The sequence below is a fragment of the Cibotium barometz genome, chromosome 43, assembly GCF_041138505.1.
Source record: "Cibotium barometz isolate CiBa-2024 chromosome 43, ASM4113850v1, whole genome shotgun sequence".
Lineage (NCBI taxonomy): Eukaryota > Viridiplantae > Streptophyta > Polypodiopsida > Cyatheales > Cibotiaceae > Cibotium > Cibotium barometz.
In genome coordinates, this window is record NC_141088.1 from 32,887,958 (window position 1) to 32,905,917 (window position 17,960).

Here is a 17,960-nt window from a genome sequence, read left to right on the forward strand (position 1 = left end):
TCAAGCACACAAGATTCAAAGTGGAATCCATTGCTCATTTCTATTCCTGCTTGAGCTTAGAGTTAGAGTCAAAGGCATGACTTTCATTCTCTATACCCACTTGGATTTAACATTTGAGGGTATATTTATGGGGGTCCGGGTCGCATGTTTCTTTGATCTGATAACCCAGATGTGGGGGTTTCCTTTGTAGAATCCTTGTGCATCTATTGATTTTGTTGAGATCTAATAAAGCGTAGACTTCTAGGGTGGTACTAGGTATTGAGGCCATTGCCTGGATCTTTTTGGCTTTGATGGTTATGCATACGGAAAGGTTTTTGGAACCCACACGAATGGGTTTCCTTTGTAGACTCCCTAGACTTCTAATAATTTTAATGGGGCTTGAGGTTTAGGTAAAACTCTACATCATAGTAGCCACAAATTACTTCACAAAGTGGGCAGAAGCAAGGGTGACTATGAAGGACGATGATCCAAAGATATACTTGGTTAAAAATGGTTTTTGAAATAGTCCAACTAAGAGTACCAACTTTACCTAGAGTACCCCTATATGTAACTAAGAGTACCCTCTTTACATAGATTATCCTCTATGTAAAGAGGTTTTTTTAGTCATCATTTTATACATTGATGACACACTGCTCTTAGACCCTAATGAGGAGAAGATTTTAGCCTTCAAGGTCCAACTAAGAGTAAATGGTTGAAAATAGTTTTTGCAATAGTCCAACTAAGAGTACCCTTTTTACATAGAGTACCCTCTATGTAAAGAGGAGTAGATTTTATTTTTTAGTCATCATTCTATATGTTGATGACATATCGCTCACATAAACCCTAACAAGGAGAAGATCTCAATCTTTAATGCTAAATTATATGTCACTTGAGATGACAAATTTGGGCTTGTTGCATTATTATTTAGGTATATAGTTTATGCAGCGTGATGATTGTATTGTGATGTTGCACTCAAAGTACATAAAGAGGTTGCTTATGCGATTTAGTCTTGTTATGGCTCACCCTAATCCCCCTTGAAACACATCCAACAAGAGTTTGCATGGTGAACTGCAACTATCGTCATCAAGATCTTTCCAATGGCCGAGCTTGCAACCCTTGAGGTCTCCAAGCTCTACAACTCCTTGAGAAGCAATTCCACCGTGCCTCCCACGAGCATTGTCACATTGTCGTGTTTCACTACATGTACTCATCCCTCCTCTCACCTCACTTCACTCACACACACTAACTAGCATGCATTAGGGAGAGAGATTAGCAAGAGCAAGACTCGATTGCACAATGGGAGAGTATGTTGTATTATGAGAGAAATTCACTTATATACATGGCCATAAGTGTTCACACTCACTTAAACTATGCCCGATCGTTTAGGCTCATAAGAGGCCTAATGCTATTACAATGATCACTCTCATAATATATCCATGAAGTACATCACTTGTTGGGACTTCACCATCCTAACTTGCTATCACATGCTCTTGAAGCAGGAATTGCCTTAAGTATTCCATCGGACCATTACGAGCGCCCGTCCAAGTTGTAGCTTTGGACACCATTGCTTCATATCTTGAATGTATGACCTTTTGGTGTATCTACCTTGACTCCTTAATGTAAGATAATGGTGGTAGCTCTTGTTAACCCTAGGAATGGGTTAACATTCCCCCCTTCATGATGGCGATCACGTTGAAGACCTTTGTGTGGGGAGAATGGACAAGCTTTGTTGATTGCTTTGATGTTGATTAATATTCAATGGTTGTTGTCGGAAGGAATAAGAAAAGCTATTTAGTGAATGAAAAGGTTAGTGGCTCATTGGGAATTCATAACAGGGTGGGGTTTTTCACGAATGATTGCATTTTTATATTTATGTAAGCATGTTTTTTTTTTTGGCACTCACTTTGTTTTTGGCAATCATAAGCAAGGTTACATGTGATTTGTGTTAGTGGGGACGCTAAGAGATGTTAATAATAGGAGAGAAGAGAGAAAAGGATCCAGAGAAACGTAGACAGAATCATCATAACAAGATGGTGATTCTCAGTTCCTTGTTTGATTCATTGAAGTGACATTCATCATTTGAAGAAATTGGCCTTCGATGTTCCTTTATGTGATAGGATTCTTTTGAAATGTTGTTGAGTAGGACCTGTTCCTGCATACTTCTTCCCATGTGCTTTTTATGTTTTTATGTATATTTAAGTGCTCTTAGGAAGTAGATATACATGAAGTACAAGAAGTGAGTAATGTAGACTCTTATTGAACTGCTCTGTGTTGAACTGCTCTGTGTTGAAGTAGCCACTTGTTGGCGAGGATTGAAAGAATTACGTTGACTTGGGAGGCTAATATAGATATTTTCATGAAGGATTGAAGATCATTGATTTGTGAAGATGGCAGCGTCATTTGGAGAGGTTTGTAATCGAAGGAAAATCCCAGGCGATGGATTGTACCATTGACCAAGCTTTTGCCCCCACCATGGCCCCCCATCCAAAGATGTACTTGGAAGTTGTCGGTGGTGAGGCTTTGGTGCAAATGTCCTCTAGTGCATGAGTATGGATATGTACTCATGGAGCAGTTGCTACATTAACTTAGCCAAAAGAATAGTAAGCTATAAGCTTAATTAAAAATGGAATGGCTATTTAAGATCCCGAGGAGTTGTTGTGATATTCTACTACTTCTAGGTAGGCCATATGTGTGACTCCCTTGTGTTTGTTTGTTTGTTTGCTACATTAACTTAGCCAAAAGAATAGTAAGCTATAAGCTTAATTAAAAATGGAATGGCTATTTAAGATCCCGAGGAGTTGTTGTGATATTCTACTACTTCTAGGTAGGCCATATGTGTGACTCCCTTGTGTTTGTTTGTTTGTTTTTTTTTTTGTTACCACCTTGCAAGCAATAGGTTCTTGTGGCTACTCTCCTTTTTGAGAGAGTAGGTTCTTATGTCTTCCTTGTAGTTTCTGCACTTACACTTCACATCCAAAGGGGTGAAAAGAGCATTGTGAGTCTGTCTTTGATGCGCTCATAAGTCTCTATTGTAGATGTGGGAATTGATTCTTGAATTTTTGGCTCAAATATTGTCAAGGTGGTAGGTAAGACTGCTAGTTGGTTACCATTGGGGTTGCTTGAACACACAAGCTCTTGTGTAGGTGTTGAATGCACGAGAGTGGTTAAGTGACTTGCTTGGTGTTGCTTGGGTTTCCATTCTTGTCGAACTTTAGGTAGAGCTATTGGGGTTTAAAGTCAATAGCGAGGCTGTCTTCACTTTGTTCGATTTTGGCAACCATATGATGGGATTACCATTATAGTATCCTTATTGTTATTAAAGCACGTGCACAGGCACCCATCTTTGATGGACATTTTAAATTGGTGGCTGATGCCTTTGGTGCTGAGGTTTGTTTCTTTGAGTAGGCTTAGGGGACTTTTTGATGCGCTTGGGAATCCAAGCTTTGGTATTACTTTGGTAGTACCATTGTGCTTGTAGTAATTTTTTTGGTGCCCACACTTGTTGACTTGGTGGAGTTCTTTGAGGAACTCGCATAGGCTTTTGTGGACGGTGTTGTGGAGTACTTTTATTTTTCCTTGGCCTCTAAGTACTACATTGAGGAAGAGGCTTTGACTGTCAAGGCACCCAAATTTGATTGCCACCTTCATAGTAGCCTTGAGCAACAAGTAGATGCTTCTCCACCCACATGTTGATACCATAAAGACACCTTGATATTTGTTGTCTTGGTGGATTTTTTTATTTTTGTTTCAAGACGTGGAAGGTTATAAGCCCTCCTTCACATTAGTTGGCGCTGAGGCTGCAAGTTTGAGACTCATGGGTATTTTTGACGATGATAAGGCTAGAGTCTTGTGTGGAGTGGATGTTGATGATGAGGCTCTCGAGCATGCGGTTATCTCCTTTGGTGAGATTTGTCGATGAAGAGATATAAGCTCCAAGACTTTTCATTTGAGTTCCTTGTTAGAGATAGATGGTTGCGCATGGGAAACTTCTTCAAAAATAGCTGTCGACTATGAGATTTTGGCATCGAACTTTGTTGGTGAAGATGGGATTGAAGGAGTAGATGCTTTATCGGAGTTGATTATTGATGTAGATGGGGAGGTCGTTGTGTAGAGGGGCTTTTGTGGAAGAGGCTTGTAACTTTTTGCATTCATCATAGAAATCCATTAGGGTTGGATCCTCTTCCTTGCAGTATGATATTGTCAACTTTGTGTTGTTGACCATCATGAGTGATGACCCTATCACTGGCAAAGCACAGTGGTGTTGTTGACCATCATGAGTGATGACCCTATGATGACTGGCAAAGCATAGCGGTGCTTGGGTAACAATAATCCATTTATGCTCGAAGATCAAATCTGCTTCCAACACATACTCAACCACAAAAAAACTTGCAAGTAAGGGGGTTAGTTTCTTTTATGTTCAAAGCACCCTAAACATGGCATGTTCAAGTCTTGTGTAAAGGGAATTCTTTCAGGATGACCCGTAAAGTGTTGGTTGACCTAACAAATCCCATAACTTGTGTTCTTATGTTGGATAAAGTTGTGATTGAGCTGTGGTGGTTTTATTGGAAAGTTCCAATCCAACAAGAATCCTAGGGATCTTTTCAGTAAGATATGTTGGAAGTTCCACCTCCTCCAAGGTCTCTTCCTCCCGTAATAGCAATTATACAATGCCTGTAGGAGTGTTCAAGGTAACTGTTTGCATGGATTCAGTAAAATTGAATACAACAAGTCACGTATCCAAGTTCCACCAAGGATGACATCATACTCAAGGGGATTTGCAGCAGCATGGAATCTAAATTCCACATCTCCACCGATTATTTGAGTAGTATACTAGAGTTTCCCCCAAGAAGACCATCTAGAAATGGGGCTAGCCTTGACATCGGGGCTAGCCCCCATAATGTTTTACCTTGGGAGATGTGGACCTCAATAGGCTACCCACCCTTTCGCACCATCCACATCTAATTAGAAACTCCTCTTCAAAATAATTGATGGCTAGTAACACAGTAAATAATTCTTAATCTACGATCATAGATTATTTTAAAGAGAAGATTCTAATTAGATCTAAATTGACATCATGCAAGTTTTATGTGATCCCAGTAGGTACATTGAAGGAAAGCATCATCCTTGGAAGGGGATGAATCGTGGGCCATAGATTACATCGTCAATTTTGGCGAAGAAAGATCAGGATGCTTGAGCTCCCATTTAGAATGGTTATTGTACCCTTGATGGATGAGGGTGCACCCTAGACCTATCAACATCCCAACCAGTAGGTAACCCCCAATGTTATACCTCATTTTCGCTTCACCTACTGTCAGCTACTATCCCCTCATACTGGTTTGTTTCTTTGACCCTTCTCGCCATGTACCACTCTGTCCTTGATGTAGTGGGACTTGAAATATTCGGGCACTTGCTTCATATCTTCCTCTTAAGGCTCAACAAATTCTTTGAGTGCAAACCTTGTTCCGAGATTTGGTGGGAGAGTGTCCGATGTCAGATGTGTGTGAAGCTTGTATGATGTGCAAGCAACATTAACATGCATTTCCACAAGAAAGCAAGAATCGTGCAAAGGCACCTCTAGAGCTTGTACATGTAGATCTTTATGGTAAAATGCTAACCATTGCATTGGGTGGTTCTTCTTACTTCTTGTTATTGATCGTAATGATTTTAGTAGGAAGATGTGGATGTATTTTCTTTAGGACAAGGCTAAGCTTTTAGAAAGTTTTTAGTACAGCATAACTTAATAGAGAATGAGATAGGAAAGAGGCTAAAGAAGTTTCAAACAGATCGAGGAGGAGAATCACATCAAGTGAGTTCAATGGAGCACTGGATCAAGAGAGATTCGATAGTTGCTCGTACTCTGTAACAACAAGAATCGCCACAGTGGTGGTGGCAAAGATGGCATGAAATATGCTCAAAGACAAATGTTTACATAATTCTTTTTGGGTCAAGGCAATTAACATTGTAGTACACATAACGGTAGTGAAGGGCATGACACCTCAAGAAGCTTATTCAGAAACCCTTAGTTGCATATTTTTGGACATTTGGTTGTGGCTGTTTTGTGCATGTTCCATACTCATACAATATGGAGTCAAAGGGTTATGGACTATATGACCTTGAGGCAAAGAAGTTAATTGTCAGTTTGTGATGTGGTGTTCGAGGAACAACCTCATCAAGTGGAGTAGTGGACTCCATCGGGAGCTTGATTAGCATAAACTAGTGTCTTTTCAACCGATTTAGGTTTTTGAAAGCCTACCTTTAAGCTGTTCTACCATTTGGCTATGCCCCAATGTAGCCACAATGTACAAAGTACATTGGGGCTACATTGGCTAGTGGAGTAGTGGACTCCATCGGGAGCTTGATTAGCATAAACTAGTGTCTTTTCAACTGATTTAGGTTTTTGAAAGCCTACCTTTAAGCTGTTCTACCATTTGGCTATGCCCCAATGTAGCCCCAATGTACTATGCCATGGATGTTCCCCAATGTACCAAGTACACAAAGATCTTCATATCACGCAAATATCATAACTTGCTATGTCTCCAAGATCATCTAACAATCACAATGAAACCAAGTGCTTGGAAGACTTTCAAGTAACTCTAGCCCCAGAACTCTATTAACCTAACTCTATATATCTTGCCTATAACCCTAACCATAGTATGCTTAAACGTCCACATAACCTAATCATAACATCTTCCTCTAGATATGAATAATTCAAAGACAATCACAACAAACTAGGTGCTTAGAAGACTTTCAAGTAACTCTAGCCCCATAACTCCGTTAACCTAACTCTATATACATTGCTTGTAACCCTAACTCTGGTACGCCCAAAAGTCCACATAACCTTAATCATAACAACTTTCTCTAGATATGAACAATTCATAGATACATCCATTATCACAAGGGTACTAACCTTTTCACCAATAGAGACACACGTAATTCGAGAAAGATAATTCAAGCAATTAGGAAGTTACAATTAATTAACAAAATACATATAGACAAGCTCCACCACTTCAAGTATTAAACCAACAATCCACCAAGCATTGCCTACACTGCGACATCATTGAATAAATGAGGGGATTTAGTACCTTATTTATACAACAGTAACAAAATATTTACCTAGGCAACAATTACCCACATGCAGAGGCTCCCCAACAGCTAGAAGACCTCCTCTATTTGTAGTGCTTTAAGATAAAAAAGGGCATGGCATTATACATCCCTTCCCATCCATCCCTATAAAAAAGACATGCACTACTACTTTCTCATTTCGTTGTGCTTTTTAGAAGATAGATTGTTTTTACTCGTAGTTCCTAGTGCCATTTTTTTTTTGTCACATTTGAATTTCAAAATTTTTGGACCTTTTTTTTTTCATGGTCGGTATACCTTGCGACGGCACTAAAGGGCTTTCCCTCTTTTTTTCCCCACATGGATAGGGTGTGTGTGTTCCTGGTTGCAAAAAAAGAAGAAGTTTGAGCTTGTAAATTTTAATTTCTCAATTTTGAAAAATATAATTTTAAGGTCAAAGTTTGGTGATTTGTTGAGAAAAATGTTGCTAAGGTTCAGTTCTCTTAATAAAATCATTTATTAATTAATGCCCCAAAAAGAAGAGAGATTTCGGTGCCCCTAGGTCGAGACTATATGCAGCAGTAACACTCTTCTGTTATCCCTATCTCCCCTCTGATGCCCTTCTCTTAAGCCTTCACTGAAGCCACCTTCCTCCACTTGAAGTCTTGTGAGGACCCTTCTGAGGACCTTTTCTGGGTCTATGGGACGAGCACCACATTTTTAACTCAAACGATTACGCTTTCTCTTTGTTCGGGGGTATCCGCAAACAAGCTGAGAATTTGCTTATAGAGAGAGGGAGGTTCAGATGAAAGCCAAAATGAAGCAGGTATTGGGCCCTTTAATTCTTCCTTATATTGATAGGAAATGCTTTGTTTGAAGTTAATTTTTGCTATGGGAGAGGTGGTCCTGTCCTTCCTACATTCCTGTTGCCCTCATGTTGAGGAGGGCATTTTCCTTACTTGGTAATGATTTCTCAGGGGAAGAAGAAAGAGGGTAATGCTGCAAAGTACACAACCAGGAACAAGGCACTTAATCGCCTTCAAATCAAACTTCCGGAGTTCAGGTTTTGTCTAATTTCACTTCTTCTTTCTTACATGTTTCTTTATGCATGGCAGGCATACTTTTTGTTCATATGTTACCACAGATAGAGCTTGAGGGTTGGGCTTGTTTATATGGCACCATTGGGTTTGAGGGCTGGGCTTTATGCATTGCTGGCCTGGATTCAAAATTCCCTGTAAACGCACCCATCATTTGAGTGTGTGTGTAATAGCTTCTATCAAGTAACTGTAGCCGCACATCAACTCGGTTTCTAAGATGGTCTTGGTTGCCAGGCGCTTGTGTATTCTTAAAGGCATACATCCCAGGGAGCCCAAGAAGAAGTTTGAGGGGCATGATAAGACATATTATCATGTAAAAGACATCAATTTCTTGGCTCACGAGCCATTGCTGGAGAAGAGCAGGTTTTCCTAATTGTTTGACTTAGAAGTTGGTTCTTAAAACAAGAATAAAAAATAAAAGCAAAAGGACGTGTCTTTGTATTCTCTTTCTAACTTGGTTCAGTTGACATAGAGAGATCAAGGCATTTGAAAAGAAAATAAAAAGGGCTCGGGCGAAGAAGAATTCGAGTCTAGCGGCTAGACTGGAGATAAACAAGCCTTCTTACTCTCTTGATCATCTTGTAAAGGAAAGGTACTATTTCCTATCCTTCAAAATCAATGGATATACGGCAGGAATGCCTACTCTTCAAAGTAAATAGGAAATGCATTTTTGATGGTTTATACACATAGGTACCACATGTGAAAAGGGGAGATCTCACCTGCCTCTTCTTCATGGTCCATGGATCTCCCCTGGCTGGCTGTTGGATTGTTGGGATGGGGGGTTTCTCCTAATGACCCTTCCCATGACACCAATGGCTGCTCATTTTTTTGATGCAAACCAGGTATCCCTCTTTTATCGATGCCCTTCGTGATTTGGATGATCCTCTTACCATGCTGCATCTTTTTGCAACTTTCCCGGCAGAAGCCTCTTACAAGATCCCTGTGGAAACAGTGAATAATTGCCGCAGGTAATAATCCTAAGATCTTCATGCAATATCCAACCATAGTGTGATCATTAATGTTCTTATATCTTGCCATCACCTTGGCCACAGGCTCCCCTACTAGTACTACTTACATGTGCAAGTCCCAAGTTTTGGCCTGCACATAAAATCATGTTATTTTCATGCTTTATCCAGGCTGAGTCTTGAGTGGCAAGCATATATTGCTCGGACACATTCTTTGCGCCGAACCTTTGTTTCAGTCAAGGGGATCTATTATCAAGTGAGTTTTCTTCAATGAAGTAGTTGACATTGTCAATCGGAGGCTTGAATATACACATTTTTTTTGTGACTATCTATGCAGGCAGAGGTTGCCGGGCAGAGGATCACCTGGCTTACTCCTCATGTTCTAAGCCAAGTAGTTCCTGATGATGTGGATATTCGAGTAATGCTCACATTTGTTGAATTCTATGAGGTACCATGTGCTGGTTAACTCTTGATTTGACGTTGGATGTGGAATTTATGATGAGAAACATGCAATGGGCATCCTGAAGTCGAAAGTTTGCATATCTGCAAGCAAATTTGCTAATTAAATTGATTGAGCACCCATGCCCGCGCCCGCCATGTTTACATACATTCATACATACATACGTACTTTTAATACTCACTTACATACATACATACATACATACATACATACACATATACACACATGCATGCATACATACATAAATACATACATAGATAATTTTGGAGGTGGACCAGGATCCATGCATCTATTTAATTTGTTCTTATGGATTTAGACTCTTCTGGGATTCGTCAATTTCAAGCTTTATCATTCTATGGGTTTGAAGTACCCTCCCATTTTGGATCCCCAGCTTGAAGCAGAAGCTGCAGGTGTGTGGCCTTTCTTTTGTTCTTTTTGTTGTAGAGATTATTATCCCCTTTAATGTTTTCAATCATATTTGCAAACACGTGGGACTGTAATTTTCCTTGTTTCATTAGGAGCTCATGACAAGCTATTTAGGGCTGTTTTATGTCATGTTGGTTTTATTTTGGAATGATTAGCTTTTCAATGATGTGCTTGTGCATGTTTTAGATGGCCCCCCAAAAACAGAGGCAAGTAAGCATATAATCTAGATGCTTCCATGTGTGCACATGTGAATAGAAGAACATGTGCACACATGGATGCATCTATCCACATGTGTGCACATGTGGATAGAAGAACATGCGCATGTTGTCATGAGTATCCATACACTTGATACAGGGTGATCACATGAACATTGATTATAGGTACACATGCATGGCTGCAGCCCAGTGCTTATTCTTGAGTGCTCATCAATTCAATCTACCAATGCATATCTGTTTTGCAGAACTCTATGCTGTCATGCGAGATCTAGGTAGGGAATCTGAGGACTTAAGGAGGAAGAGGGATGAAGAGGTGGTAGCTACTGACATGGGGAAAGATAATGTCATCAAGGAAGAGGTGAATTCAAATAAGACTCGGATACGGCTTGCAGAATCACAAGCAAGGTTGGCCTCTCTGCAGGATAGACTGTCAACAATGACTAAAGATGGTTCAAATGCAACGAATGAGAGAAGTGAGGCAAATAAAGATTTAAACTCAAGTGGGGCAAATGAAGAAGAAAACATGGAGGAAGAAGACGATGATGATGACACAAGGCAATGCAAAGGCCTATTCAAGGAGCTGAAATTTTTCCTTGGCCGTGAGGTATGCACACACGTATATACATGTATATATGCATACATACATACTAGGATATGTATATACACACACACATATACACATGAAATAAAAATAAAAATACACATATAAAAGAATATATTTACATATATAGCATGAATATTCAACACCTGTAAGTCAAATACATTAGAAGGTAACGAACAATACACCTCTCTAAATGTAAAGACTGTGAGCAGATTTGATAGAAAACTTTCTTTCTTTCTGGGCCTTTTCAAACTGAAATCTCTTTCTTTTCATAGGTTCCAAGAGAATCCTTACTCTTTCTCATCGGTGCATTTGGAGGTACTGCCTCATGGAGTGGTGATGGAGCTCCTTATGAGGAGAGCGATGAAGATATCACACATCAGGTAAGGTTGAAGTTTCTAGAGTAGACTCTCATAGAGTCAAGGTTGCACTTTGGTTTTTCTAAGTTTGGGAAATAACTTAAAACTTTTCATTGGTGCATGTGGGTGTGTGTAAATACGTATATTATATTTTATCATATTACTCTAAGAAAACAGTAGGTTTATATGTAAATATCTTATAGTATTATTATATTACCCTCATATTAATATCTTTGTTATAATGAAAATATAATAATTGAGACACTATATTATAATAATGTGTTGCTTTTTGAAACTGAGGGTCTTTATTTTTTGGAGACTTCGATTGGAGTCCTCAATTTCTCATGCATGCTCTCTGCTTTCAGATTGTAGACAGGCCTTCTCAAGGCCATGTCTTTTTATCGAGGGATTACGTCCAACCACAGTGGGTGTATGATTGCATCAATAGTCGTGTTTTGCTGCCTACCCATGATTATGCCTTGGGCAGGTACACTTTTCATCCATCTTCCAATGAAATGTTATTGCAAACAATTCTTTTGTTCTTGAGGAAATCTTAATAGCACATGTACATACAATCAATATGTGTTTATAAATATGTACCTCACACGCCCAAGTGCTTGTGTGTATAGCCAAAAAGGCCTATGAGATCAATGGTAAAGAGGGTACAATCTATAAAAGCCTGGATGCCTTTATCATTGATGACCCGGAGCTGTCATGACACAAGGTGAATTGGAAATGAAATGTGAGGTGAGGTGAGCATGTGAATGTTACATGGTGGATGCCATATGCCAGTAAATCTTGGCCATATGCTCCTGTGTGAGAGCTGTGTAAAGTTCCCAAGCACTTGGAGTACTCCTTGAGTAAAGATAATCCGCAGTGAACTGAAATACACCATAAGAGATCTATCTAGTAGCTCCCCTCCCAACCATAGGTATCCTCTAGAGCCACCCCCAAGCTTGAGGTCTAGATAAGGCTACCAGCCTACAAAAGCGTGTACTTGTGAAGGGCTTTATCAATCAATCAAAACCATCATTGAGTCATGCAATACTTTCTCTCCTCAGTTTTGTCATATCTTCTCTCTACAGTCATCGTAGCCCCCTCTCTCCCTCTCTTTCTTGTGTGTCTGTTTAGTTGTCCTTCTGTACACAGCGCGAGGCACCATGTGAGCTGAACATGGTCAGAAGAATCATTAGCATGTATGCATACATGGGGCATGAATACAAAGGTGTATTGCAGCCCTACATTTGGGCACTCGTGGGCAGCCTACACAACAGCCAAACCAAGCTGTAAGGCAGTCGGCAGACCTAGTACTAGATGGGACAGGCTGACAGCTGTTAATAGGCAGCAGCTAGGGGTAATAAACATGGCCGACAACAGCATTGAGGCAGCAGAAGTATGCGCAGCATTAAATACTTATATTGACATTTTTTGTCCAATGAGAGCTGGCTGACAGCTTGTCTGCGGGCTGACCAGCAGCTATACCCAATATAAATGCATGCGCCTAGTTTCAGCCGTAATTCATTCCTTCAAAAGTCAGGTCATCAAGCAGATTTCAGTCTTCAAGACAGCATTCAGTCTCTTACCTCTCCAGGCAAAACCCTGAAGCTCCTCTTCAGCGTTCAGCCAGCATATGTGCAGTCCTACAGCTATCCTGGACTTGCACAAGTGGCCTAGAAGAGTCTTCGACAGTACAACAGTTCTTTAAAGAAGTAATACAAGCAAATACTCCTGCTTGCCACCATGGGGGGGGGCTTTTAGTATTTGGGACCCAATACTGTCAGCTACTCTCTCTCTCTCTCTCTCTCTTTTCAGGATCAGTGTATGCATCACCTAGCGGGCAGTCTCCCTTTTCTATTTTGGATGATGACATTTGGGAGTTCTCCAGGGATGGTGACATCATTCTCCCGGGGGACTTCAATGCCAGGACTGCCCATAACCAGACAGTATTTTATGATACATCAGAGGAGATGTATCAGAGGAGATGCCAGGACTGCCCATAACCAGACAGTATTTTATGATACATCAGAGGAGATGATTTTATGATACATCAGAGGAGATGATGACATTTGGGAGTTCTCCAGGGATGGTGACATCATTCTCCCGGGGGACTTCAATGCCAGGACTGCCCATAACCAGACAGTATTTTATGATACATCAGAGGAGATGTTGAGGGAGCTTGATGTTAGGGATATGGGCCTATCTAGACTCTCACAGGACGAGGAACATACAGTGTATGGGCGGTATTTGATAGACATGGGGACTGCACAAGGATTGGCCATCCTGAATGGCCTATAGAGATTCCCGACATCGGGCAGTTTCACTAGCTTTCCACATAGGCATGGTGCTAGTACAGTGGACTATGTTATGGCTCAGCCCAGTCTCATTCCCTCTTTTCAGGATTTTATGGTAGGCACTAGGCCGGTTGGAATAGCAGTGGATCATGCTATCTTGTCCTTCACTCTCACATTTCAGTTCAGCACAGCTCCATTGGGACAGGTCTCCACACATACTCGTTATACCTTTACGAGGGAGACTGACACCGTGTACACGGATGAGATATACAGACGCTTATGTGCCGAGGAGCCGGGACGGCCATTAGATGAGCTCACTCAGATATTGATAGAGACGCTTCATGCTGCAGCATCAGAGGCATATCCCCATAGTCAGCCTACACGGAGATGATATGGGAACATGCCCTAGAACAGTTGGTATGATGAGGAGTGCAGAGAGATGAGGATCAGATTACAGTGAGAGGTGCTCATGGGTGTTACCATTCACAGACAGTCACGGATTACCTTCCGGCACCTAGTGCGACGGAAGAAGAGGGCTTATCTTGCTCAGTTAGAGAGGGATTTGTATCAGTTATTTATGAGTCAGGACTCAGGCGAGGCATGGAGACTATTCCATGAGCATTCACCATCACCAGCCATTACCTCCACAGAGATTTGGGGTAGTATGCAGCATCCCTGCACATAGCAGCAGGACAGCCGCCCCTGCCAGACCCATCGGAGCCATGCCCAGAGACATGTGCTTTCTTTACTGTTGAGATGGTAAGGAAAGCTATTGACAAGATGAGGACTGGGAGAGCATATGATCATGATGGTTTGGTAGCAGAACACTTTATTCATGCCAAAGATATGCTTGCAGAGCTTATTGCTATGATGTTTAACCGAGGCATGTGTGAGGGTTTTCCTGAGACTTGGAATATGTCCATGATTGTGCCTATCTTCAAGTCAGGGGATGCCATGCTTCCTGGGAATTATCGTACCATCATGATTGGTCACACATTGGCTAGATTATATGCATCTATTCTTGAGAAGGAGTTGAGTAGATGGGCAGAGAGAGAGGGCATACGTGCATCAGGGCAGGCAGGGTTCAGGAGAGGTTTCTCCACTCTTGACCATATCTTGACACTCAGAGCTATTATTGAGGAGGGCAGATTATATGGCAGGAGGATTTATTGTTGCTTTGTGGATTTTCGCTTTTGACACAGTACCGAGAGCTAGACTGATGTGCAGACTACAGGAGATGGGAGTGCCCACAGAGCTGATTTGGGGAATCATGGCTTTATACAAGACAGTTGTGGGGCAGGTACGTACTACTCAGGGTATATCTGAGATGGTTCACTCCACTATTGGGGTGAAATAGGGCTGCCCCCTTTCTCCCACCTTATTTGGGATGTACGTGCATGAGGTTTCAGACTATGTAGAGCGGGAGGGTGACAGAGGAGCACAGCTAGCAGGGACATGGATTTCGCTGTTATTGTATGGTGATGATATTGTGCTGATCTCAGATTCTCCAGAGGGGATGCAGCGTCATTTGGATGCATTGCACACGTTTGCACAGGACAGTGGATTGTTTGTTAACCTTGGTAAAACCAAGGTGATGGTGTTTAACACCACAGCATAGTGGGCCAGGAGGTCAGTACCCACCTTTACATATGGTCAAGAGACTGTGGAGTATACAGATGCATATACTTACCTTGGTGTGGTTTTTAGTGGCCCACTATTTTCCTTGAGGAGAGCAGCGGAGACCAGATTGACCAGAGCTTATGCAGCATTGGGGAGACTAGAGAGGATGTGTTTGCAGGTTCAGTTTCAGGAACCTCGAACAAAGCTCTGGCTCTTTGACACTTTGGTCACTTCAGCCATGCTGTATGGAGTGGAGATATGGGGACCCTCAGTGGATCACCACAGCCGAGTTGGTAGCATTGATGGATGAAGACGTATGGAGAGGCCCTTGGTTTCTATGATTTCCCGGATGATTAGGGCCAAGGCCTCCGTACCACATGATATTATCCGTGCAGAGATGGCTGCCCCCCCATTGGTAGTAGAGGCACTCACTCGATCAGTCTCCTTTATACATAGCACTTGGGCTCTCCCTAGAGACAGATATGCTCGCTTAGCCCTGGAGTCTTCACGACAGTTGGTATCACAGGGAGACGGATCATGTTAGTCTGCACAGATGACAGCTTGGTTCCAGCTGCATGGCTTTAGTATGGACAGGCTACCTCCATTTCAGTACTCCCTGGATGCACCCTCCCTTTCTCTCACGGGCAGAGATTACCAGACTTATCAGGCAGGACTTGATTCAGCTGGACACTAGGAGGACATGGATACAGCCGACACACGAGCTTGGTACGAATATGGCTTTCTATAGAGATCATCTTCTCCAGCTCACGCAGGATGGGTTTGTGATTAGACCTAGCTACATGGATACTCATCTTTCTCATGGGGTACGGTGTGCTATTGTCATCAAGAGAAAGCCAGCAAGAAGTTATGGCGGCACAAAGCCTCCAAAGCGACATACCCAAAAAAAGTACGTTTCCGCCAAGCATAGAAGAGCTCTTGAGAATAATGAGGGAGCAAATAAATTCATTGAAGATGTAGCTTGCAGTAGAAAAAGAGAAGCCCAAAGAAGGCCTCCAAGGTCTGGCAAAAAAGTTCTTCGGTTTGGAGGAACAAAGAAGAAAGGACACGAAAGATGTGAAGAAGCATGAAGAAAAGGTGAAGAAGAAAAAAAGAAAGAAGAAAACATACATGGGGAGGAACAAAGGGATAAGGAAGCCACACGCAAGTATGAGGAAGACCAAAGTCGTCGAGAAGAAGCCGACCAAGAGTACCATCAAAGACTCAACAGGGAGGCTATGCAACTCTAGCATCAGTAGACGATGGCATAGATTCTGGCATCCCTCCCCAAGAGGGCTCCAAATCCTTCATCCTCCACCATCCCAATCACCACTGTCATCTGAACTTCACCAAACTTTAGGAAGTATGATGGTAAGTGCGATCATGTTGTTGGTACTGAGTTTATTCATGAGTTTGAAGCACATTTTCCTTTAACAAAAATCGCAAATCCATAAGACAAAGTCCTTGTGCCGGCACCTCAACTCACTGGAGAAGCTGTTACTTGGTGGCAACATGTCATGTGCACAGTGTGTATCTACCGTGTGCTACACGCATGCATTAACTCAGCCCAACAAGCTTTCCTTCCTCTCAAATCATCCGCATCACACACATACTTGATTGACTGATGATCAGTCAATACGACAAACTTGGAGCTATATAAATAATGTCTCCAAACCTTGAGAGCATGAATCACAGCATAAAGCTCCTTCTCAAGGGTTGGCCAACAAGATTGAGTGTCGTCTAGCTTTTTACTTTCAAAAGCAACCGGTCTACCATCTTGAAATAGAGCAGCCCCGATAGCATAGTCACTGGCATCAGTTTCAAGAACATAAGGCCGACTAGGATCAGGTAATGCTAAGATAGGTGCTTCCTTGACTTTATCTTTCAAAAGTCTGAAGGCCATATCCAAATCGTTATTCCAAGCGATAGGTTGATTTGACTTACGTCCACGACCTTTCAATAAGTCGGTCATTGGTAGTGTGAGCTGAGAGTACTCCCGCACAAATATCCAAAGAAAAACAACAAAACCGAGAAAAGAACGAAGTTGTTTCACTGTTCGCGGTATAGGCCAGTCCAGAATCTTCTGGACTCGGTCATAGTCAATGCTCAATCCATCTTGAGTGATCTTGTGTCCCAAGTAAATGATGTCGGTCAAAAAGAACTCACATTTACTTAATTTAGCATATAGTCGATTCTGTCTTAAAATAGATAAGACAATCGTGAGGTGTCTGACATGATCCTCAAGAGTACGACTATATATCAAAATATCATCCAGGAACACCACCACAAATTTCCCCAAATGTTCACGAAAAAGATCGTTCATTATTTGCTGGAAAGTGGTTGGAGCATTGGTTAACCCAAAAGGTAATACGAGAAACTCGTAATGGCCATACCTAGTCCGAAAGGCGGTTCTTTCGACATGCCTTTCATGAATACGTATCTGGAGATAGCCAGTACGTAAATCTATCTTCGTGAAATATTTCGCTCTTGCTAACCGGTCAATCAGATCATCTGATCTAGGGAGAGGATAACGGTTTTTAATGGTCAGCTTGTTCAATCTCTTGTAATCTATACACATTCTCCAGGTATTGTCCTTCTTTCTCCTAAGCAACACAGGTGCACCCCAAGGTGATTTACTTGGACGGATCTGGTCCATCCTCAAATAATCTTCGAGTTGTTTAGCCAACTCATCTTCCTCAGCTTGGCTCATCCTGTAAGGTGGAATACTGACAGGATGAGCACCAGGGATCAAGTCAATACGATGATCTACTGTCCGTTCAGGTGGTAAACCCGATGGCAGTTCCTTAGGAAATACGTCTTGAAACGAATCAAGTATCTTTTGTAATTTTGTAATTCTTTGCTTTCAAACACACTTAATTCATTGACATCCA

General features: G+C 41.6%; 1 protein-coding gene across 1 annotated transcript in view; it reads left to right on the plus strand.

Annotated features, from left to right (window-relative positions):
* The first annotated feature begins 7,538 nt into the window (after positions 1–7,538).
* The window catches only part of LOC147613836 (pescadillo-like protein), a 45,939-nt gene continuing 35,517 nt past the window's right edge, over positions 7,539–17,960 (plus strand). Inside the window, exons 1-11 of the mRNA XM_086781803.1 lie at positions 7,539–7,864; positions 8,016–8,101; positions 8,370–8,498; positions 8,608–8,727; positions 8,978–9,103; positions 9,272–9,356; positions 9,438–9,548; positions 9,877–9,970; positions 10,447–10,805; positions 11,078–11,185; positions 11,527–11,648. Of these exons, the coding sequence (XP_086637929.1) occupies positions 7,844–7,864; positions 8,016–8,101; positions 8,370–8,498; positions 8,608–8,727; positions 8,978–9,103; positions 9,272–9,356; positions 9,438–9,548; positions 9,877–9,970; positions 10,447–10,805; positions 11,078–11,185; positions 11,527–11,648 (1,361 nt within the window). The 5' untranslated portion in view covers positions 7,539–7,843. The remainder of the gene's footprint in view (positions 7,865–8,015; positions 8,102–8,369; positions 8,499–8,607; positions 8,728–8,977; positions 9,104–9,271; positions 9,357–9,437; positions 9,549–9,876; positions 9,971–10,446; positions 10,806–11,077; positions 11,186–11,526; positions 11,649–17,960) is intronic.